This window comes from Pteropus medius, unplaced genomic scaffold (genome assembly GCF_902729225.1).
Source record: "Pteropus medius unplaced genomic scaffold, Ma_sr-lr_union100, whole genome shotgun sequence".
NCBI classification, from domain to species: domain Eukaryota; kingdom Metazoa; phylum Chordata; class Mammalia; order Chiroptera; family Pteropodidae; genus Pteropus; species Pteropus medius.
The window spans coordinates 802,492-825,763 of record NW_024353789.1 but is presented as its reverse complement, the minus strand read 5'-3'; the positions used below and the strand labels follow the sequence as shown (position 1 = coordinate 825,763).

The 23,272-nt window shown below is 35.6% G+C and overlaps 1 protein-coding gene and 2 pseudogenes across 8 annotated transcripts in view; 2 read left to right on the top strand and 1 right to left on the bottom strand.

The window, feature by feature from the left end:
• Positions 1 to 15,220, top strand: part of SAP130 (Sin3A associated protein 130) — a 69,601-nt gene extending 54,381 nt beyond the window's left edge. For all 8 annotated transcript variants that reach the window (XM_039851269.1, XM_039851267.1, XM_039851266.1 and 5 more), the window contains exons 17-21: positions 2,829 to 3,077; positions 3,257 to 3,382; positions 12,730 to 12,833; positions 13,923 to 14,036; positions 14,298 to 15,220. In XM_039851269.1, the coding sequence (XP_039707203.1) occupies positions 2,829 to 3,077; positions 3,257 to 3,382; positions 12,730 to 12,833; positions 13,923 to 14,036; positions 14,298 to 14,456 (752 nt within the window). In that variant the 3' untranslated portion in view covers positions 14,457 to 15,220. The remainder of the gene's footprint in view (positions 1 to 2,828; positions 3,078 to 3,256; positions 3,383 to 12,729; positions 12,834 to 13,922; positions 14,037 to 14,297) is intronic.
• Positions 3,389 to 12,723, top strand: LOC120593438 (protein FAM47E-like; annotated as a pseudogene).
• A 7,154-nt stretch (positions 15,221 to 22,374) lies between the features above and the next one.
• LOC120593449 (uncharacterized) lies at positions 22,375 to 22,493 on the bottom strand (annotated as a pseudogene).
• Between the last annotated feature and the right edge of the window lie 779 nt (positions 22,494 to 23,272).

Genomic DNA, 23,272 nt, shown 5'->3' with positions numbered 1-23,272 from the left:
AGCAAAGAAGCTAGGTAGATGGAGCTAAGTGTGTGAGGGAGTGGTAGAGGCTGGTCAGAGAACTAGGGTCAGACTGTGAGAGTCTATGGGCCGTTTTAAGGACGTGGGCTTTGCAGAGGGTGATGGCGAGCTGTTAGAGGGTTTTTAAGCAGAGGAGGGACTTGAGCTCACTTCCTTTTTTAACAGACTGCTCTGGCTGCTGTGTAGAGGAAAGACTATGGCAGCAAGGATGGAATTAGACTTGTTTACAGGCTATTGCATTAATTGAAGAGAACAATGAAGGCTTAAACCATGGTAGTATCAACAGAAGTAGTATGAAGTGGATGGATTCTAGATATATTTTTAAAGTAGAACTGAGTGTGAGAGAACGGCATCAGAGTCAACTACAACATGCTTCTTATAACTAGAAGCATGGAGTTGCTGTCAGCCGAGGTAAGGACAATTGCAAGAGGACCACATTTTGTAGGAAGAGATTAGTAGTTAGTTTTCGATATGGTAAATTTGAGATGTCTCTTAGACCTCCAAATGAAGACATCAAATAGGCAGCTGGATCTATGAGTCTGCTTTTGTAAGAGAAAAGGAAGTTGGAGTCATAAATTTGGGAGTTATTATTGTATATAATTTATATTTAAAGCCATGGCCCTGGATAAATTCACTTAAGGAATGAGTGCTGATAAAAAAAATAAAAGCAGTTGTGGACTGAGCTCCTTTAAGGCACTCTACTTTCTGAGGAGGGAGAGAGGCAGAAGCAAGCAAAAGAGACTGAATGGAGGGGCCAGAGTGATAGGAATAAAACTTGGAGTATATGATGTCCTGGAAACCCATAACAAAAATATTTCAGAGAAAGGGGAGTAAGCAGCTGGGTAACATGCTCTTGAGAGATCAATTAAGGTAAAGACCGGGTAGTGACCATTGGATTTAGGAAAATAGAGGTTATGCAGATCTTTAGAAGAGCAGTTTTCATCAAAGTATGATTGGGAGTTGTTTCAAGAGAAAGCTTGGAGAGAAGTATTGGAGACAGTGAGTATAAATGGCACTTGAGGAATTTGTTATAAAATAATAGAAAAAGGAATGGCAATATCTGAAAGGAAATGATGCCAAGAGGAAATTATTTATAAGATGGGACAAATAACAATTTCACGTGGTATTGGTAATTATCCAGTAGAGAGGAAAGAAATGATAATGCAGGAAAAAGATGAGAATTCCTGGAGTGATTATCTGAGGAGGTGAGAGTGGATGAAATCTATTGTATACATGAAGAGATCTATCTTTGCTGAAAGCACAAAGAGAAAGGGAATGCTGATCACAACGTAATTTGTGGACATTTTCTTCTGTTTGTTCCTATTTTATTTTTAGTAAAATTGAAAGCAAGGTCATCAGCTGAGAGTAAGGATGGTAAAGGAGGTGCTCAAACTGTAAGGAGGGAGGAGAAGGTCTGAAGTGATCATGTGGAGAGTGAATGGACTTAGCACATCTGGTAGGATTCTCTTACAGCAGTAAGGGCCTACTCAAGGTTAGTGAGAGTGTTAACACGAGACCAGTCAGCATTGTTTTATATCTTTCTTTGGCAACATTCAGCTGCCTGGGTGCACAGAATCGAATTTAACCTTATATGCTTTTTCTGAGTACAATGAAGAAAGAGAAGGGACAGTGAATGAATAAAATTGATGGTAGAATTAAAACCTAGTGATGGAGGATGTAAGAGGGATAAGGGACAGCAAAAAAAATAAAAGTAGGATTAATGGATAATAGTTCTTAATGGGGTCTAGGATTATTGGAGACTGGTTACTAAGGGTAATGACCTGGAAAGACTAGTTAGTTTTGGCTGGAGAGTCAGATGCTAGTAATTGAGATGTGATGACTGTTTAAGGATTGCCTATTGGGAGCGGGTGGCTGAGGTAGGGTGGAGGAAAAGGGTGGCACAAGGAAATAACAAACTGAAAATAAGAGTTGAGGTGAACTTTTATCATGATTTTTAAGTCCCCAGATATTTGCCATACAAGCCCAAATAAATGTTTCCTTAATACTATGAATGCCGTTTTTCTGGAGGCAGTTTACTGTGATAGTTAAAGTGCAAGCTCTGAAGCCAGACTGCCTCTGTCAGTTTCCAACTCTACCACTTTGTACTTGTGTGATTCGTGCCATATTTTCTCATCTTTAAATTGAGGATAATAAAATAATGCCAACTTACTCAAATTATTTTTAAGATTGTGTGATTTACTAGGTTATATTCCTAGAAATTAATGCACAAAGGCTTGAAAAATAGTGGCTTGAATATGTAAGATTTTATTGTCTCCCTTGGAGCAAATTCTGAGGCAGACAGTCCAGAAATGGTATGTGGATTCCATAGTCATTAGAGATCCAGCCTCCTCTCACCCCTGGCATTTTGATTCAAGAAAGCTGCTAGAACTCTAGCTATCACACCTGAGTTCCAGAATCACAGAAAGAAGACAAGGAAGAGAAGGTCATGTCTTTTCTTTTATGGAAACTTCTTAAAAGTGCTGCAAAAAACTTCTGTTTTCATTTCATATGGCCACACCTAACTGTCAGGCTAGCAAATATAGTTTTTCAGCTGAGTGGCAATGTGCTCAACTAAAAGTGAGGTCCTTGTACTAAAGAAGGTGAAGACATGAGGTATTAGGAAACAGTTGGCAACCTCTGCCACAATTAGAGTGCTTAATACAGTGCCAGGCACAAAGGAAAACTCAGTGTTGACTCTCTTTTTTATTTTTTTATTCGTTCTCTTTGGTGGAAATCAAGTGAAGCTTTTCCTTATGGAAAAAGCTTATGGGTTCTCATACATGTGTGTGTTCTTTTTCCTATGACAGCAGTTCCTCCACTGGCTACCAACACCATGTCTCCATCTCTTACATTGTTGGCTAACAATCTGTCCATGCCTACAAGTGACCTACCACCAGGTGCCTCCCCAAGGAAAAAGCCTCGAAAGCAGCAGCACGTGATTTCAACAGAAGAAGGGGATATGATGGAGACAAACAGCACTGATGATGAGAAGTCTACTGCCAAGAGTCTTTTGGTGAAGGCTGAGAAGCGCAAATCTCCTCCCAAGGAGTATATTGGTAATGGTTACTTGAGCTAACTATTATCACATGAAGCTTTCCCACTTAGGAATCCATCCCTGAAACTGTTGACGTAGTCAGGTTATACTTATGGCTCACTTATTGGAATTGTACCTTGAGGATTGTTGCAAATACGTAATAAGTTACTTAATGATTTCTTTTTCTTCCCTTTTGAATAGATGAAGAAGGTGTGAGATACGTCCCAGTGCGTCCAAGACCTCCCATCACTTTGCTTCGCCACTATCGGAACCCCTGGAAAGCTGCTTATCACCACTTTCAACGGTACAGTGATGTCCGGGTCAAAGGTTAGTTTCCCCCAGAAACCTCTAGTTGTTAATCCATGAAATTAGTCCTTCACTTGCCTATTGTAATCATAGTAGAATAGAAAGATGGAATTACAATTTTCCAATTTCCAAAAAACCTTGGGTCTTTATTATAAAATCTTGAGACTTTAGTTTAACCTATCCAAAATATACATTTGAGTTTAAAAAATGGAAAGTTATCCATTGCTTGAGAAAGCTGTGTGTACTTTATTAGATCCAGTCTAATGAATAAGTTACAGCATTGTTTTTAGTAAAATTCATGTGTTACCAGCTCCCCAACTCCTTAGCCCCTGGAGTTGTTGTGGAAGCAGCTACACTAGATTGTTATTTGACACAGTCCACAGTAGTCCCTAGGATGCTCAGATGTGCATGCATCATAAGCCCCAGAAAATTTTATTTCCCAAAAGACCTTTTGTTTAACATGTGTAGTTCAACAAATGGTCCAGAGAAAGCCCTCAATAAATGTCTTTGTTGTTGTTGACCTTAAGAATAACATTTTAATAAACCATATATATTAAAAATGGCTAATAGTACTTTGCAAATATTTCTACTGATAGACTTTAAGTGTCATTAATCTCAAATATAATCATTGCACAAAGAAGTGAAAATTTTCAGAGAATTGGTCATATTTCCCATTCCCACATATAAATTCTGCTTGTAAACTACTCTGAGAATTTTCTTGTAGCCTCAAGATGAGTCAGAGTTGGATGGTACTAACTAATGTATGTGAGCAGGGGTGAAGGTCTGACAGTTTAGTGTCTGAAGGGAAATATAGAGGTGGCAGCACTTCCTAGCTTTTTTCTCACAAGTATACCCTGAGGTTCAAAAAGAGGGTGAGATTTCCAGAGCTCATACAACGTTGACTTTGTCAGAAGTAGGATATGGACCACTAAACATCTCTTCACACCATAAGAATGCATATCATTGTAGTAAAATATTCGAAGGTTTCTCTGGTAACAGTTTAAGCCATATTAAAAGATTCTTATTATTTATTGAGACTATATCAAGAAAAGTAATTTGACAGCTGAAAATATTAATGATTCCTAAAACTTCTCTTTGTATATATACATGTTAATCACTTTTGCTCCAAGTCTTTTGACTATTAAACTTTGGTTGAACTGCTTTGCCTAAGCTTTAAGATCATATTCATATCAATAAATCAAGATGGAATACTAAAAATTGGTCAGATAATTCACAAGAAGGAAAGAAAAGAGAAATAGAGGATTAAGAAGCACAGAAAACAAATATTAACATGGCAGACTTAGCCTTACAGAGCAATAATTACCTTACATGTAAATAGTCTGAACATACCAATTAAAACAGAATGGCAGAGTGGATGGGGGGAAAAAATCTAACTATATACTGTCTATAAGAAACCCACTTCAAATACGATGACATAGGTAGACTGATAGATGAAAAAATACGTGCAGTGCAAAAATAAAAAGTGGCTAGGTTAATATCAAATAAAAGTACACTTGAAGTGAAAGAAAATTACTAGAGACAAGAGCATTATGTACTGTTTAAAAATGTAGAGGCAATAAAAATCAAGAGCTTCAGAATACATGAAGCAAAAACAGTAGAGCTGAAAGGAGAAATAGGCAAATGTGCTATATAGTGAGAACTTCAACACCCCATTCTCAGTAATTGGTAGAAATACTTGACAAAATCGGCAAGGATATAGAAGAACTGAATACCATAATCAACAACTTCTGATGTAAACATTTATAGAATACTTGAATAGCAGCAGAATACATATTCTGTCAAGTACCCACAGAACATATAAAGATAGACCATATCCTGGACCATAAAATAAACCTCAACAGATTTTAAAGAATTGAAATCGTATAGAGTATCTTCATTGAACATAATAGAATCAAATTAGAAACCATTAACAGAGGGATAACAAAAAATCTCCAGATCATGGAAATTAAACAATACACTTCTAAGTAATGGGTCAAGAGGAAATCTCAAGAGAAATTTTTAAAACTACATAAACTGAATGAAAATAAAATGCAATATATCAAAATATGTGGGATGCAACTAAAGCAGTTCCAACAGGGAAATTTATAGCACTAAATACTTAATTAGAAAAGAAGAAATATTTCGGTCAAAGTTCCTACATTAAAAAACTAGAAATAGAAGAGAAACATAAACTCAAAACAAGTACAACGAAGAAAATAGCAAGGATAGCAGAAATCAGTGAAATTGAAAATAGGAAATTAATAAAAATCAGTATATCTCTAGAAAGACCGAAAAAGATAGAGAAGACAAATTATGAATTTTATAATAATGAAACAGTATTATTACAGATTATGTAGCCATTAAAAACATAAAAAGGACATACTGTGAATACTTTACATTCATAAAGTTAGTCACAGATGAAATGGACCAAATCTTTCAAAACTACAAACTACCAAAACTTCACCATAAACAGACAATCTGAATAGCCCTGTAACCATCAAATAAGTTGAATTTGTAATTTTAAAGCTTCCAAACAAATCTCCAGGCTCAAATACTTTTATTTCTGGAATATTCTGCCAAATGTGTAAATGAAGAGTCAACAACAGTTTTTCACAGTCTCTTCCCAAAGTATAGGATGGAACACTTCCAAATTCATTTTATGAAGTCAGTATTTCCCTGATTAAAAAACAAAGAATACAAGTATAGAAAACTACATTATCCATATTCCTCATGAACACAAGTTCTGGAGGCTAGAAGTCCAAAATCAAGGTATCAGCAGGATTATACTCAGAAGGCTGGTGAAGAAAACCCTTCCTTACCTCTTTTTAGCTTCCAGTAGTTGCCAGCCATCCTTGATATTTGGCCTGCACCTGTGTCACTCCAATTTCTGCCTCCATATCCATATAGTATTCTTCCCTGTGTATCTTGACTCTCCCTTATAAGATAGTCATTGGGTTTAGGGCCCACCGTAGTTCATTATAACTACTACTTAACTTGATTACATCTGCAAAGACCCTACTTTCAAATAATATCACATTCATAGGTACCAAGGGTTAGGACTTCAGCATATCTTTTTGAAGGAACACAATTCATCCTACAACAGAAACTAAAGAAATTACGTGATTGTATTAATTGATGTGGAAAAATCATTTAACAAAAATCAACACTTTTTTGTGATAAAAACTCAAAAATAGAAAAAGGGAAAAATTTCCTCTACTTGATAAAAAGTTACCAAAAACCTACAGCTAACATTATACTTAACGATGAAAGACTGAATGCTTTCTACCTGAGATTAGCAAAAAGACAAAGCTGTCCTCTTTTACCACTCTTACTCAGTATAGAACTGGAAATTTTAGCCACACCTTAAGGCAGGAAAAAAAGATAAAAGACTATTGGAAAGGAATAAATAAAACTGTCTCTATTTGCAGATGACATTGTCTACATAGAAAATCTCAAAGGATTCTTTGGGAAAAAAAAAAAAACTGGAACTAGTAAATGAGTTCAGCAAAGTTACAAGATATAATAACACAAAAATTAGTTGTAATTTTAAAAACTTGGAATGAACTTAGGAAAACTGATTTTGAAAATATGATACCATTTGTTCATGGATTGTAATACCCAACATAAAGATGTTAGTTCTCCCTAGATTGATCAATAGGTTTAATGCAGTTCTACCAAAATCACAGAAAGGATTTTGTAGACATAGTAAAGCTTATTTTAAACTTTATATGGAAAAGCACAGGAACTAGAATAGCTGAAATAATCTTGAAAAGGGAAATCATTTTTACCAATATTAAGCCTATGATTTAGCTATGGTAATCACAATAGTGTATTTGCAGAGGCATAGATGTATAGATGACTGTAATAGAATAAAAAATGCAGAAATAGGCGCATACAAATATGCTCAGCTGTTTTTTGACTAAAGTGAAAAAGCAGTAGAGGAGAGTCATTTTAACAGATGGTGCTAGATACACATAAATTTTTTAAAAAATTAAAAACCCCTTAACCTCAACCTGATCCTTACACTTTATACAAAAATTAACTCAAAATGGATAATTTTGAGTTAAATATGAAATGTAAAACTATAAAACCTATATAAGAGTACCTGGTAGAAAATCTTCCAGACCTAGGGCATGCTGAGCAGTTCTTAGACATGACACTAAAAATACCAACTATAAAAGAAAAAAAAGGAGGGGCTTTATAAAAATGTTTTGCCTGTGAGAGACCCTGTTAGGAGGATGAAAAGACAAGCTATGAACTGGAAGGAAATATTAGCAAACCACATGTTTCATACGGGACTCATATCTAGAATATATATTAGGAATTCTTAATACTTAACAGTAAATACAATGATCCAATTAGAAAATGGACAAAGGCGTAAAGACAGATTTCACCAAAGAGGATACACAGATGACAAGCACATGAGATTTTCAAGGGGACATAAATCGTAGTCCTTAAATGTGGGCTGTACACACTTTTTTCCAGAGTGTACTATGTGGAAGAGAGTGGGGGTAAGGGTACCTTTATAGTGGAGACACCTGACACATATCACCTCAGCCAGATGATCAAGATTAGTATCTGTAATGATGAATCATGGTAATAGTATGTACCCTTCATAGGCTGTGTTGACAATGATACTTCCCCTCTGTGTCCTCTCTCAAAAACCCATAATCACAGTCTAATACTAAGAAGAACATCAGGCAAATCCAAATAGAAAGGCATTCTACAAAATGCTTCTTTAAAACTGTCAAGATCATCAGAAGCAAGGAAAGTCTGAGAAACCATCAAGCTAGGAGGAGTCTAGGGAGACAAGTAAACGTAGTGTGGTATATGGATTGGATCCAGGAACAGACAACAATTTTATTTTTTTGTAAATGCTCGACCTCACTAGCCATTAGAGAAATTTAAATTGAGATGTCACTACACGCCTATCAAAAAAGATGAAATAAATACTGATAGTGCTGGAGGGCTCAACAAGGAACAATGGATACCGCTGGCACTTCTGCACAGAGCGAATCTCGCCTGGGATCTCACTCCGACAATGTCTCCCTCCCCAAGAAGATTCGTTTGTCACATCCAGGCCAGTGGCTTTGTGAAGAGAAGAAGCCAAGTGAAATGGATGTGCTCCATGAAGATGATCTTCTGTCTTGTGAAAATGTATGCAAAAGAGTTAGTGACTTCTGCAACTGGGCTACTAATATTGGAAGCTCGAACATTGATGAAGAGTTCATCCTGAAACAGTTTGACATTGACTGTTAAAGCAAACCAAGCTGTAATGTGCTGAACATGATGAGACTCAACCAGGTTCCTTTGGAACTAAAGAAGAGTGTGAGGTTCAGTAAACTTCAAGACCCAGAATTTTTCCAGAAACTTAACCATGAGCAGAAACTCCAGAAGCTACAGAATCCTTATAAACCAAAGCAGATGAAGATGAAATATGGAACATGGTATCTGTAAACCAAGTTGTGGAAAAAGCGAAAAGCAGATGAACCCTTGACCCCAAGGTCTTAACATAAAACTCAAGATCAGAGTTTCAAAAAGGAGCTGCAGCAATAGGAGGAGTTACTTGCAGACTGTCAAGCAACAGCTGCCTTTAAGAATTTCATTCTAAGCAGGGGCTGCAGGGTGCCAAGATTCCTTGAGATGTACATCAGGAAGGAATGTAAATGTTAGTGTAAGACTCCTATAAAGTAACTCGGCATAAAACAGTTTGGGGAGATGATTAGACAGATTTCATTAACTGTATAGTACTTGGATGTTTCTCTGTCTCATTAAACATTAATCAAAATTTACGATGTACAACTTCGATATGGCAACAGCAATAAATTTTATACCTAATACTTAAAAAAATATATACTGATAGTGCTGAATACTGGTGAAGATGTGGAGAAACTAGATCTCACATTCCTTTGAGTATTTTGAATGTTATGCCACTGCCTTCTGATCTCTTATTTCTCCTGAGAACCCAGCTGTTGATTTTATTAGGGTTGCATTGTAAGTGGTATGTCATTTTTTCTTTTGCTGCTTTGAAGAATTTCTCAGATTGACTTGTAACAAATTCAAATTAAAGTTGACTTGTAACATTTTTACTATGATGCGTCTGTCTGTGGGTATCTTTGCATTTATCATACTTGGTGTTCTTTAAGCTTCCTGTATGTATGGGTTATTGTTTTTCAGTAAATTTGAGAAATTTGCAGCCATTTTTTTCTTGAATATTCTTCCTTCTCCTGTCTCTATTTCTTTTTGTACTCACAGCACATATGTTGGTGTCCTTCATGATGGCTCACATTTCTCTGAGGCCCTGTTCATTTTTCTTTATTCTTTCTTCTCTCAGTATTTCAGTTTGTGTAATCTCTACTGGTCTGTCGTCAACTGTACTAATTCTTTTTTGTACCAGTTCAGATCTACTGTTGTTTGTTCTCCTGTAGTGGATTTTTAAATTTTTATTTATTGTACTTTTCAACTCCAGAATTTCATGTGTTTTTTTTTTTAATTTCTTTCTCTGACATTTTCTATTTAATGTGATATGATCATCATACCTTCATTTATTTACTTCTTCACTCATGCTTTTTCTTCATTCTGTGACTTTATAATGGCTCCTTTGAAATCTTTTTCTGATAAGTGGCATCCGGTCACTCTTATAAGCAATTTCTATTGCCTGCTTTTCCTCCCCATGTATGGGTCATACTTTCCTGTTTCTTTTGCATGCCTCATAATTTTTTGTTGGAAACTGGACATTTTAGATAATATATCGTAGCACCTGTGGCTCCTGTCCACCCAGGGCCTGTTGTTGTTATTTGCTTGTTAATTTGCTTAGTGACTGCCTGGATTATTTTCATGAAGTCTAATCACCTCCACCTCACCGCCACCACCAAGTGTTAAGCCTCTGATGTTACTCCTCAGGGAGGCACAGCTGGTGTGTTCCCACAGTCATCCTGGGAAAGAGTGACACTGGTGGGGCTCTCTCCCACTCGTTTCCTGATTACACCCAGCTGATAAACCCCACGAATTGTTTGACATTTGCTCTATTAGAACCCAGCACCATATGATTCCTATTTATATAACATCCTCAGAATGATAAAATTATATTTATAGAGAATGCTAAGGATTAATGGTGGGGAAGAGGTGGTGTGACCATAATGGTAGAACATGAGAGAGAGCTCTGTGTTTATGCACTAGTTCTAAATCTTGATTGCAGTGGTTATCGCATGATAAAATGACATAGAAGTACACTCGCACTCTACATCGATGACAGTTTCCTGGGTTTGATACTGTACTATAGTTACATAAGATGTAACCAGTGGGGGAAATTTGACCTCTCTTTATTATCTTTTATTTTTAGTTGCTTTATTGAGAAATTTATATAGCATACCATTCACCTATTAAAACATACAATTGATTTTTTTTAGTGTGTTCACAGAGTTGTGCATCCATCACTACAGTTTTAAAACATTTTCATTACCCAGTAAGAAACTCCACACTGCTTAGCCATCATCCCAGTCCTGTCATCTTCACTCCTCCCTATCCCTCAAGCCTAGGTAATATCTATAGATTTCCTAACATGGGACATTTCATATGCAAGGAATCATAATATGCAGTCTTCTGTGACTGGCTATTTCACTTAACATGTTTTCAAGGTTCATTCATGTTGTAGCATATATCAGTAATTCTTTTTTCTTGCCAAATAATACTCTAGTTTATGGATATACCACATTTTATCTAGTCATCACTTGATGGGCATTTGGGTTGCTACCACTTTTTGATTATTATGAAAAGGATGCTGTGAACATTTGTATACAGATTTTTGTGTTGATATCTGTTTTCATTTCTCTTGGGTATGTATCTCTATATTTAACATTCTAGGAACTTCTAGACTGTTTTACAAAGCAAATATATTTTACTTTCCCATCAGCAATGCATGAGGCTTCTGATTTCTCCACAACCTCACCATTACTAACTGACTTTGATTATAGCATGCTGGTGGGTGGGAAGTGGTACCTCAGTGTGTTTTTGATTGGCATTTTCCTAATGCCTAATGATGTTGAACATCTTTACGTGTATATTGGCCATTTGTATATTGTTTGGAGAAATGTCTGTTTGGATTCTTTGCCCTTTTTAACTGGTTTGTCTTTTTATTACTGAGTTTTAAGAATTCTTCCTGTGTTCTAGAAGAAAGTCCCTTATCAGGTATATCTCTATACTATATTGGCAATTTCCTATGGATCTTTAATTATTTCAAACTAAAAAGTTTTTTAAATGCTTATAATGAAGTACACAAGTACATCTAAAATGTGAAACCAGTAGAGTCAGTATACTTCATCAATGTCATGGTTATGATATTATGCTGTAGTTTTGCAAGATGTTACGATTGAGGGTAACTGGGTTAAGAGCATATAGGAGCTCTCTATTATATCATACAACTGCATGTAAATCTACAATTATCTCATAATTTAAAAAATTTTTAAAACATTTATGTTAATATTTGACTGCTAGATAGGGTTTTATTTTTAATTGATGAACTTAGAGCAATTTTAGGTTCACAACAAAACTGAACAGAAGATACAGAGATTTTACATACACTTACTGCCTCCCTCACTATCAGCATCCCCACCACAGTGGTGCATTTGTTTCATTTGATGATATTACACTGACACATCACCCAAAGTTCATTGTTTATATTCAGGTTCAATCTCGGTGTTGTATATTCTATGGATTTTGACAAATATATATAGTTTTTTTTAATTAATTTTTTAAATTTTTAAAAATAATTTTAAATTATTTATGTTAAGTGTAAATGTATTTTAAGTCCTAGTTACACAGTAACTAAAACTTCCCAAGTAGAGCTAAACTTACCCCGGACAAACACTCCCCAATCTTAGTTATCTCTCTCCAGCACAATGGTACATTTCATATAAATATTTTACTACAATTCTGATTACTGGACTTTCCTACCCAAATTTAAAATGTTATTCAAATTTGATTCCTGTGATTTCTCCAAGATCTAAATAACACCAAAGAGCTTCTAAGACTTCATGCCCAACTCTTTACATACCTGCAAGCATCACACATGTGCTTGGCCTCAACCCACTGACGACCATTTTCCCTCCTTTTAAGAGGTTAGAATAATAACTTGTTGTCTTATGAACTCACTAGATTATCAGAGCATGTCTTTAAAACATTCTTCTAGAGTGGACAAATAAAGTCTACTTATTTGTTGGAAATAAAGTCTATTGCTTAAATGCAAAGGATTTTTTAAAAGATATTTAAATAAGAAATTCTTGATAAAATAGTAGCGTTAAGTGTCTTGAACACTAAGGACTTCAGCTTTCTAAAAATTAAAGTATGTTTTTTATTTTTTATGGTTCCAGAGGAGAAGAAAGCTATGCTGCAGGAAATAGCTAATCAGAAAGGAGTATCCTGTCGTGCCCAAGGCTGGAAAGTCCACCTCTGTGCTGCCCAGTTGCTGCAGCTGGTAGGTAGAGTTCTAGTAGTTGTTATATCCTGCCGAAGAGAGAAATAGATGCTAGAGATGTCCGAATTCATAGAGCATTTCCTTTTGAATAATTGTGAAGCAGTCTCAATTAACTTGCGTCATGATAGAATTTTTCTGTATGCTATGTAATATATATAGTTCATAGATATAATTATGCCCTAGATATATTTTAGTTCTGGTACCCAAAACCAAAATATATTGAACACCTGTAATATAAGACCTACAATTAAGTTTCAGTATTATGTGTTGCCATGACATATGAAATGGGGGCCTCAAATGACCTCACTATAAGCCTCTCCTCCCCACTCTTTTACTTATTGTGGGGACCAGACACAGTTTTCACTTCTACTGAAGATTGGCCTTCTCTGGCAGCTTGTGATATTCAAATCAGTCAGTCACATCCTCCCATAGGAACCAGGGGGCCCCTCTCCCTCTTGATACTACAGAGCCTGCCTTCTACAGCCCCTGCTTGTTCACTCTGTTCCTGAGTACAGCGCACCTGTGGCCTTGTGTGGTGTGCAGTGTCCTCCTCCCCAGGGCTGTGAGTACGACTGGTAAACTGCTCTTGATCTGAGTTGTTCAGTGTTGGTGGGTGTTACCTATTCAACCATTTGCAGAACCCTAGGGCAAGAATCTTTCCTTCATCAATGAGGTGAAGGTAAGGCAATCAAAACAAAACATCATGAAGTTTTCCCATCTTTGGAGTAGCTGCGATCTGGAGAATGTTGTCTGTTACATATTAAAAAACAGTAGGGCTGTGACTAGTTTTGTACTTGGCAGAGAAGCACATTTCTGTGAAACCCGTAGACTTATTTTCCAGAGGAATTGAATTCAGGGCAGTGTATAAAGTTATCCTTGAAGATGGACTCTGAATTATGGCAAATTGTAAATTGTCATTGATCAGTTTCCTTTACTGAATCTTTCTTAATACCTGTCGTTGGTAGAAAGGATTTCATCATTCAAACACCTTCATACTATTTTACAAAGATGATTCAAGGTGGCTTTATTTGCCTAAAGTTGACAAAAGTATCTTTGAGGTCATGATGCCTTCCCTTTTGTGTGTTTTAGACGAATCTAGAACATGATGTTTATGAAAGACTCACCAACCTACAGGAAGGGATTATCCCAAAGAAAAAAGCAGCAACTGATGATGATCTACACCGAATAAATGAACTAATACAGGTTTGAATGAACCCTTTCCCATTGATCTTCCACTTTATGGAGTTGTTTACTGTAAAGTCTTACTTTTCCCTTGCCCTCTCTCATCCACTAATATCCACTATAGCAAAAACCTATTATTTACTTCAGCCTACATTACCAAGAAACACTAAAACATTTTTCTATGAAAGCATCAAAATGGCCTCAATCTAAAGATGAGAAGTTCTTTACAAGCCAGATTGTCCTCAAAATTACTGATTGATGATGTCATGTCTTTTGTTTCAGGGAAATATGCAGAGGTGTAAACTTGTGATGGATCAAATCAGTGAGGCCAGAGACTCCATGCTTAAAGTTTTAGATCATAAAGACCGAGTCCTGAAGCTTCTGAATAAGAACGGGACTGTCAAGAAGGTATCAAAATTGAAGCGAAAGGAAAAAGTCTAGATCCGGAAGAATCAGGACTTTGGAAAGAGAATTTATGAAGAATGATGGTGGGGGTGGGGGGAGGGTTTGGGTTATTTTCAAAGTGGAACATTGAAATAAAGGAAGTATTCCTTAATTCATATGTGAAAGCAGAGGGACCCATGGCACCCAGTGTCAAGATCAGAGCTGATTTAACACAGTGAATTCCATTCTTTCAGGCATATCCCTCTTAAACTTACTGTGTCATAAATTACTCCTGATACATCAGTGTCTACCAGTTGGAATCAGTAACAAATGATGGCTGGCATTTTTCAGCTTTCCGGTTTATAAACTATTTATCTGATGGATTCCTGTAGGACCCATACTGAGCCTGGACTGAAAGTATCCACTTGGACCATCTGTTATCTACACTGAAAGTCAAACCTCTCCCCTCATCCTGGTCAGCTATTATTCTGTCTAACCTTCAAATGCCCGAGCTGGCCTTTTACAGCAGTGCCATGGTACCCAGAGACCTGCCACATCTCACACTCTAAAGGGTTTGAACTATCAATTATTGTCATTTTTTAAGTACCATTTCAAAGTGAAATTATTATATTGTCTGTCCTGCGTGTGTCAGAGTTGGGTTTTTGTGGAGGTTCAGAGCAAACACCATAAATTTCTCTGATATTCTTGTTCTGAAGTACATCTTGGTTATCTGTACTTCTGTTGCTGGTGTGATGCTGTTAATCGTATGTGCCGCACATCTCCAAATGTTAATAAAGGACTCAAAGAGGTTTTGTACATGAGCAGTTTGTATCTTTTTATAAAATTAATATTATATCGAATGTCACTTGAGTGTTGACGCTACTGGAGTTTCTTAACACATTTGAAAGTCTACTCTGTTAAAGTTTGGTTATTCCACATAAAGAGTTCCACTTGTGTTGGTATTTTGAAGATGTCCTAATGGTGAAGTCTGTTAGCTCTTGGTTATCTTAAATACAAGACTATATTGTATCCCATTGCAGATATAAACTGGTCAAATTATAGGACAACTGAGGTTGCAGTTACAGGGGTCAGGTTCTCAGGAGGGTGGGTTTTCTTCACAGGGTCACTGTTGCTTCCTGTTAACTTCTGTTAAGGAGTGGTAAAGTAGCCCAGACTTACTTCCTTTGGGCCCAAGTGACCATATCTATCCCTTCTAGCTAGATATTCTCCTTCCAGCTTGACATGTATTTCCAGTTGCCAACTTAGGGCTGGAGTTCTTCTCTTTGCCGTGACCTGAACAGGTTTGAGACAGGGCGTCTGCTAATTCTGTCAGGGTCTTTGGAACCAATGCTCTGGCTCACCTGAGATAGCATTCCTCAAACTGGAATGGTAAATTATCTGGTATAGGATTGGAGGAGAAAGAAGCAAAGCAGGCTTTTGGCCTTCCTCTGGTTAGGACCCAGGCCTGCATAGCTTAGGCTAAAGAAGTCCTTGGAACAGTCGAGCTTCTTCACTATAGTGTTCCCTTGGCATATGGAGCCAATTTCTGATGTTTTACTAGTAAGGCACCAGTATAGTGTGACTGCTAGAATAGTGTTCCTTTGCCTCAGTTTCATCTGCGCATGTTGCCCCAGTGATCTCTTGGTGTACTGGTTAGTGAAGGACAGGATTCAGGTGTTTGGGATCCTGCATTACAGACCTGTTCTCTCTAAAAGTATCCCCTCTATTTAAACAAAACTTAAGTAATCCTGGTCAAAGGAACTTTGTCAGTGCAGGGTAGAATAATAGTGTTTTCAGTTGTCCTTCACCTTATGAGGACAGTACTATTAGAAGCTGGAGGAGGCAGAGGGAGATGGGTCTTGCCTACATGTACAGTGTTATTAAAAATAATTTTATTGAAAACTGGCACAATAAACATTTTAAACTACACAATTTGATAAGATTTGATATATACCCATGAAGCCATCACCACAATCAAGATAGTGAACGTATCAGACCCAAGTCTTTTTTTGGCTCTGTGATTTCTTATCTCACACCTTTCTTTACCTGCCTCCTTATCTCCAAGCAAATCTGCCCGTCATTCCAGCTTGCATGTTCTGTAATTTTATTTGAATGAAATCATTCAGTATATTCTTGAAGGGAAGGAATCTTGCTGCTTTTACTCAATGTAATGGAAATTTATGCTGAGATATATTCATGTTGCTTTTTTCAATAATTCATTGCTTTTTTATTGCTGATTAGCAGACATTCCATTGTGTGGATATTCCACAAGTTCATTCACCTGTAAAAAAGGCATTCTAGTTGTTAGTAGTTGGGGTTATTACAGAAACAACTGTTTTGCATGTTCCTTTGTATGGACGTATGCTTGCATGCAACTTTTTAATTTGGTTTTGTGCTTCGCAGTTCAGATACTGACTGGTCATTGGTTCAGAAAACTATCACATACTTAAGGATTAGAAAGAATTGAAAATCTATTTGAGGTAATACTTGGATTGTTTTCTGTTCTTTACAGTGAAAATAAACGGGAGGTGGTGTGGGGGGGAGGCGGCATGCAGGAAGTGTTAACCCATCTGCTTGGTCTAGAAAATCACATTATTTAAACTGATATTTCAAATATCACTAAATAGAAAATGCCTTATAGTATTTGTCAAAGTAATAAAATCACAATAACTTTTAGACTTTACAAGTTATTTAGAGGTTTTGTAGTCCAATCCACTCTGTGATGAAATGGGGTATTTTTCGTACTTTTTTTGTCAAATACAGGACAGATACACAAAATTACATGAACCAAATGTAGCTTCATAAATTTTTAAAATAACAACCTTGAAATTACCTCTCAGGGTAGGAAAAAGATCTTGGATGATGTCAACCAAAGATTGTCATTGCCAAGTCAATGTCAACAGGAGTCCCCAGTTTAGGGTGCAGTAATGGGGGAGACTTTATTCTGTGTAAATAACTCAATTGTGAAACAGCTCATGTGAGGAGGTTCTGGTGTCACAACTCAGCTCCAGCGAGACAGCCCCACTCACTCCGCTCCAGTGTTAACAGCTCCATTTAGGGAAATGGGGTCCAAAGGAAACTGACAGAGCACTCCATTGAGGCTGAGGTGAAGCTGGTTTATATAGAGAAGAGTGCCCACCAAGAGTCCTTGATCCCATTTCTACGCAAATGAGGACTATAGATCCTCAGCAGTGTTTAGCCCAAATAGCACCATCCTGATTGGTTGGAATGGAGCTGCTCTGATTGGTTGGCAACTATGCAAATGAGGATGTAGCTGCACAGCTCCAATTGCATAGGAAAGTCTCGGTCCTCTTGGTCAAATTCTGATCGTAGGAGCTCTCTTGTAAGGGTCAGCTCAGAGGGCAGGAGCACAGCGCAGGAAGCTTCGCAGCCCAGTCTGGGTTTTCCCTGAAGAGCAGCGTGTGTGAGGGACCTCAGCAAACAACATCTACTGGACTCTAGTTGTGAATTTGAGCCCAGTTATCCACAAAGTTTCCTTTTTGTCAAGTATATTCTTGGGGCCAACACTAGTAACCTCAGAAGCCCCACACCTGTTCCATCCCAATTACAACCCTCTACATCCCTCCAAAATAATCACTATCTTGAATTTAAAAATAATAATAACCAATTTGTTATAGTATAATTACATAAAGTAAAATACCCAAATCTTAATATAAAGTTTTGTAGAGACTCATGGACATGGACAACAGTTTAGTGGTTACCAGAAAGAAGTTGCGGGGAGAGGGAGTAGAAAAAGATAAAGGGGGTCAAATACATGGTAATGGAAGGAAATTTAGGTGGTGAACACACAATGCAATATAGAGATGATGTATTATGGAATTGTACATTCAAAACAATTTTAATAACCAATGTCAGCCCAATAAATTTATTTAAAAATAGATTTTAAAAAACATGCAGTTTTATGTGTTTCAACAAATATATACACCAATAGGTAACAACTGAATAAAGGTATTATAACCCCAGCAAGAATGCTCTTTTGTAGTCAGTACACCTCTGCCCCATACACCCTCAAGAGTAAACACTGATCTACTACTGTCTATTATCATAGATTTGTTTTGTGTGTTCTTGAACTTCATGTAAATGGAATCAATCATCCATACTTATTTGTGTGTGGCTTTTTTGCTCTACATAATTTGAAATTCATCCATTTGTTGTATATATCATAAGTTGTTTCTTTTTACTGGTATTCTGTGAATATGCGACTGTGTTTATCCATTTCCCAATTAAAAGACATTTTGCTTCCTTTTTTTTTTTTTACTATTATGAATAAAGCTGTTATAAACTTTGCATGCAAGTTGTTGTGTGGGAATAAATTTTAAAATCAGCTGGGTAAGAACCTAGGAGTGTGATTGCTGAATAATAAGGTAAAACTACGTTTAGATTTGTAAGAAACTGCCAAACTGTCTTCCAAGATGGCTGCAACACTTTACATTTCCTCCAGCAATGAATGAGAGTTCCTCTTGTTCCACATCCTCACCAGCATTTAGTATTGTCATTATTTTGTATTTAATTCATTCTAATAGATACGCAGTGTTATTTTATTGCTTTCATTGCAGTTCCCTAATATAACGTTAAGCATTTTTTCATATGCTCATTTGCTAATGTACTGTTTTTGATGAGGTATCTGTTCAGGTATTTGCCCAGGTTTTATTTTATTTTCTGATATGTATTTTGGAAATTTTTTTCACAGTCTGTGGCTTATCTTTCCATTTACTTAATAGTGGTTTTTGAAAAGCAGAAGTTTTTAACTTTAATAAAGTACATCAGTTTTTTCTTTCATGGATTGTGCTTTTGGATTATATCTAATGACACCTCACCAAACCTAAGATCTAGATTTTCTCATATGTGTCGTTATCTGAATTTTATTGTTTTGTATTTTACATTTAGGTCTATGATGATCCATTGTGAGGTAATTTTTGTGAAAGTTGTAAAACGTACGTAAAGATTTTTTTTTTTTGCATATGGATGTCCAGTTTCAGCACCATTTGTTTAAAAGACTATCCTTTCTCCATTAAATCGCCTTTGCTCCTTTGTCAGATCAGTTTTCTGTATTTGCGTGTCTCTATTTCTGGGCTCTCAATTCTGTTCTATTGATCAACTTATTTATTCGTTTGCCAGTACCACTCTGTTTTGATTACTGTAGATTTATAGCTAAGTCTTGAAGTTGAGTAGTATAAGTTCTCCAACTTAGTTCTTCACTATCATATTGGTTATCCTGGGTCTTCTGTCTTTTCATATTTCATATAACAGATTCATAATAGAATCTGTTAATATCTCCAAAATAGATCACTAGGATTTTGATTAGGATTACATAGAATGTATAGATCAAGTTGGGAAATAATTGACATCTTAATAATGTTGAGTGTTATAGTCCATGAACATGAACTATCTATTTAGTTCTTTGATGATTTTTTTGATCAGAGCTTTGTTCTTTTCCTTATATATATCTTGTACATATTTTATTAGATTTATACCTAAGTATTTCATGTTTTTGTTCTTTTGTAAATGGTACTGTGTTTTCAATTCAAATTTTAATTTTTCACTGATGGTACATGCGAAAGCAATAAATATATTCTGTTAACCTTATATGATGGGATGTTGCTATATTCACAGAAGTTTTTTGTTGTTGATTCTCTGGGGCTTTCTACATAAACACCTATGCCATCTGTTAACAAATACAGCTTTATTCCTTCTTTCCCTATCTGTATGGGATTTATTTCTTTTTCCTGTCTTACTGCACTGGCTAGAACTTCCAGTAAGATGTTGAATAGGAGTGGTAAAAGAACATACCCTTTCCTTGTTCCCCATCTTAGGGGTAAAGTATCCAGCTTCTCACCATTAAGTATGAGGTTAGCCATAGGGGATTTTGTAGATGTCCTTTATCAAGTCGAAGGTCTTCGCTATGTCTAGTTTGATCACAGAATGGATGGTGGATTTTGTCATATGCTTTTTCTGAATTACTGCTATGATCATGTGAGTTAAATTCTTTAGCTTGTTAATATGGCAGAATTCATTTATTATTATTATTATTATTATTATTATTATTATTATTATTATACCAGCTAGTCAAAACATACCTGGAATAAATCCCACTTGGTTACGGTATATTGTTATTTTTACACATTGTTAAATTCAATTTGCCAATATTCAGCTGCATGTATGTTTATGAGCAATATTGGTCCATGATTTCTTTTTTGTACTTGTCTGGTTTCACAGAATGAGTTAAGAAGTGTTCTCTGCTTCTATTTTCTGCAAGGAATTGTAGAGAATTGATATAATTTCTTCCTTAAATGTTTGGTCAAATTCAGCAGTGAAACATTTGGACCTGTTACTTCCTTTTTTGGAAATTTTTAAATTATTGACTCAATTTTTAAAATAGATATAGGCCTACTCAGATTGTCTATCTCTCCTTGTGTGAGCTTTCCTCTAAGTTATTAAATTTGTGTGCATGGAATTGTTTATAGTATTCCTTTATTATCCTTTTCATGTCCATAGATCAGTAGTAATAACCTTTCATTTATAAAAATATGTATTGAAATATAATTTAGATAAGATACAATTCACCTACTTGTACAATTCAATGACTTTCACTATATTCACAGAGTAATACATCTGTCACCACAGCCAATTTTAGAACATTTTCATTGCCCCCCAAACAAGCCCTGCACCCTGTAACTTTAGCTCCCAATTAGATATTTAATCCATTTTGAGTTAATTTTTGCATATTATATGTACTAGGGGGTCCAACTTTAAACTTACATATGGCTAGCCAGTTTTCTCAGGACAATGGAATATTATTCCAAAAAATTTCATTTTTTGCTCATTTCTAACTTCTAATTGCTTAATTTCATTTTTTGTTTCTGATATATTTCATTAATAATTTTTTTAATTGTAGTAAAAAATATATAACATAAAATGTGCCGTTTTGACCATGTTAAGTATACAATTTGGTGGCATCAATTACATTCACAATATTATGCAAGCATCACCATTATCTATTTCCAAAATGTTTTCATTACTTTTTTGTAACCATTGAGCAATAACTCATTCTCCCTACTCTAACCCCTGGTAAACTCATTTTCTATCTCTATGGATTTGCCTATTTTAGATACCTCATATAAATTGAACCAAGCATATTTGTCCTTTTATGTCTGGATTATCCTTTCACTTTGCATAAGCTTTCTAAGGTTCATCTAGGTTGTAGCATACATCAGAACTCCATTCCCTTTTATGTCTGAATAATATTCCATTGTCTGTATATATCACATTTTATTTTATCCCTTAATCAATGGACACTTGGATTGTTTTTATCTTTTGGCTATTGTAAATAATGCAGTAAAAAACAAACTGACATGCAGGTATCTGTTCAAGTTCCTGATTTCAGTTCCTTTGGATATATATCTAGGAGTGGAATTTCTAAGTGATGTAATAATTCTGTATTTAACTTTCTGAGGAATCATCATGCTATTACACTTGGCAGCTGTACAATTTTACATTGCTAAATATTTTATTATTTTCAAGGCTATTGTAAATGGAATTGTTTTTAAAATTTGCTTTTGACTTGTTAATTATAAATGTATAGAAATACAACTGAGTTCCTTGTAATGATTTTGTATCCTGCAGATTTGCTGAATTTACAAGCTTACTAGATTTTTTGTGGAATCATGGGCTTTTATACATATCAGATCATGTCATCTGTATACAAAGATAACTTCTTTCTTTCCAGTTTGTATGCCTCATTTCATGCCTAATCACTCTGGTTAGAACTATGTTGAATAGAAATGGTGAAAGCTAGCATTGTTGCCTTATCTCTGATCTTAGAGAAAAGCTTTCAGTCTTTCACCATTGAGTATGATGTTAACTGTGGGTTTTTTATATATGCTTTTTATCATGTTGAGGAATTTCCCTACTATTCCTGGCTTATTGAGTGTTTTTTTGTTTTTGTTTTTTTAAATGCCTACAGCACCTGGTATTCCAACGTGGTCTCCCATCCAAGTACTAACCAGGCCCATCCCTGCTTAGCTTCCAAGATCAGGTGAGATCGGGCACGTTTAGGGTGGCATGGCCATAGACTATTGAGTGTTTTTATGTCAACTTTTTTTTTCATGTGGAAGTATGCTCAATTTCATTCACAAGTGAAGAAATTCTAAGCAAACAATGAAATAGTCTTTTCATTTTTCAGATTGATAAAAATGCATATGTTTTCTAATATCCAGTGTAGGTAATACTGTGGGGAAATGTGATAAAACACATTAGGTGGAAATATAAAATTGAATGAGAGTTTTGGAGGAAGTTTGGCAATATTTATCAAAGTTTTCAATTTATATATATTTTGATTCAACAACTCTATCGCTAGAAAGTTACTTTTTAAATTTATTTTTTAAGGTAGCTGTATACATATTTTTATGTTGTTTTTTTCAAATGAGTTTTCTACATCAATTAGGATGATCATATAGTTTTATTCTTTCTATTGATATGATTTATTACATTGATTAATTTTAGTATGTTAAACCATTCTTCCATTCTAGGAATATATCACACTTGGTCATGTTATAGTCCTTTTGATATACTGCTCAATTTGGTTTGCTAGTATTTCACTGAGTATTTGCATCTATACATAAAGGACTTTATAGTTTCTTTCTTGTAGTACCTTTGTATAGATTTGTTATCAGGGTAATGTTGGCCTCATAGAGTGAGTTAGGAAGTCTTGCCTCTTCAGTTCATTGGAAGAGCTTGGGAATAATTGGTATGGATTCTTCTTTAAATGTTTGGTAGAATTCGCCTATGAATTCATCTGATTCTGTGATATTCTTTGTTATGAGGTTTTTCATTACTAATTCAATCTCCTTACC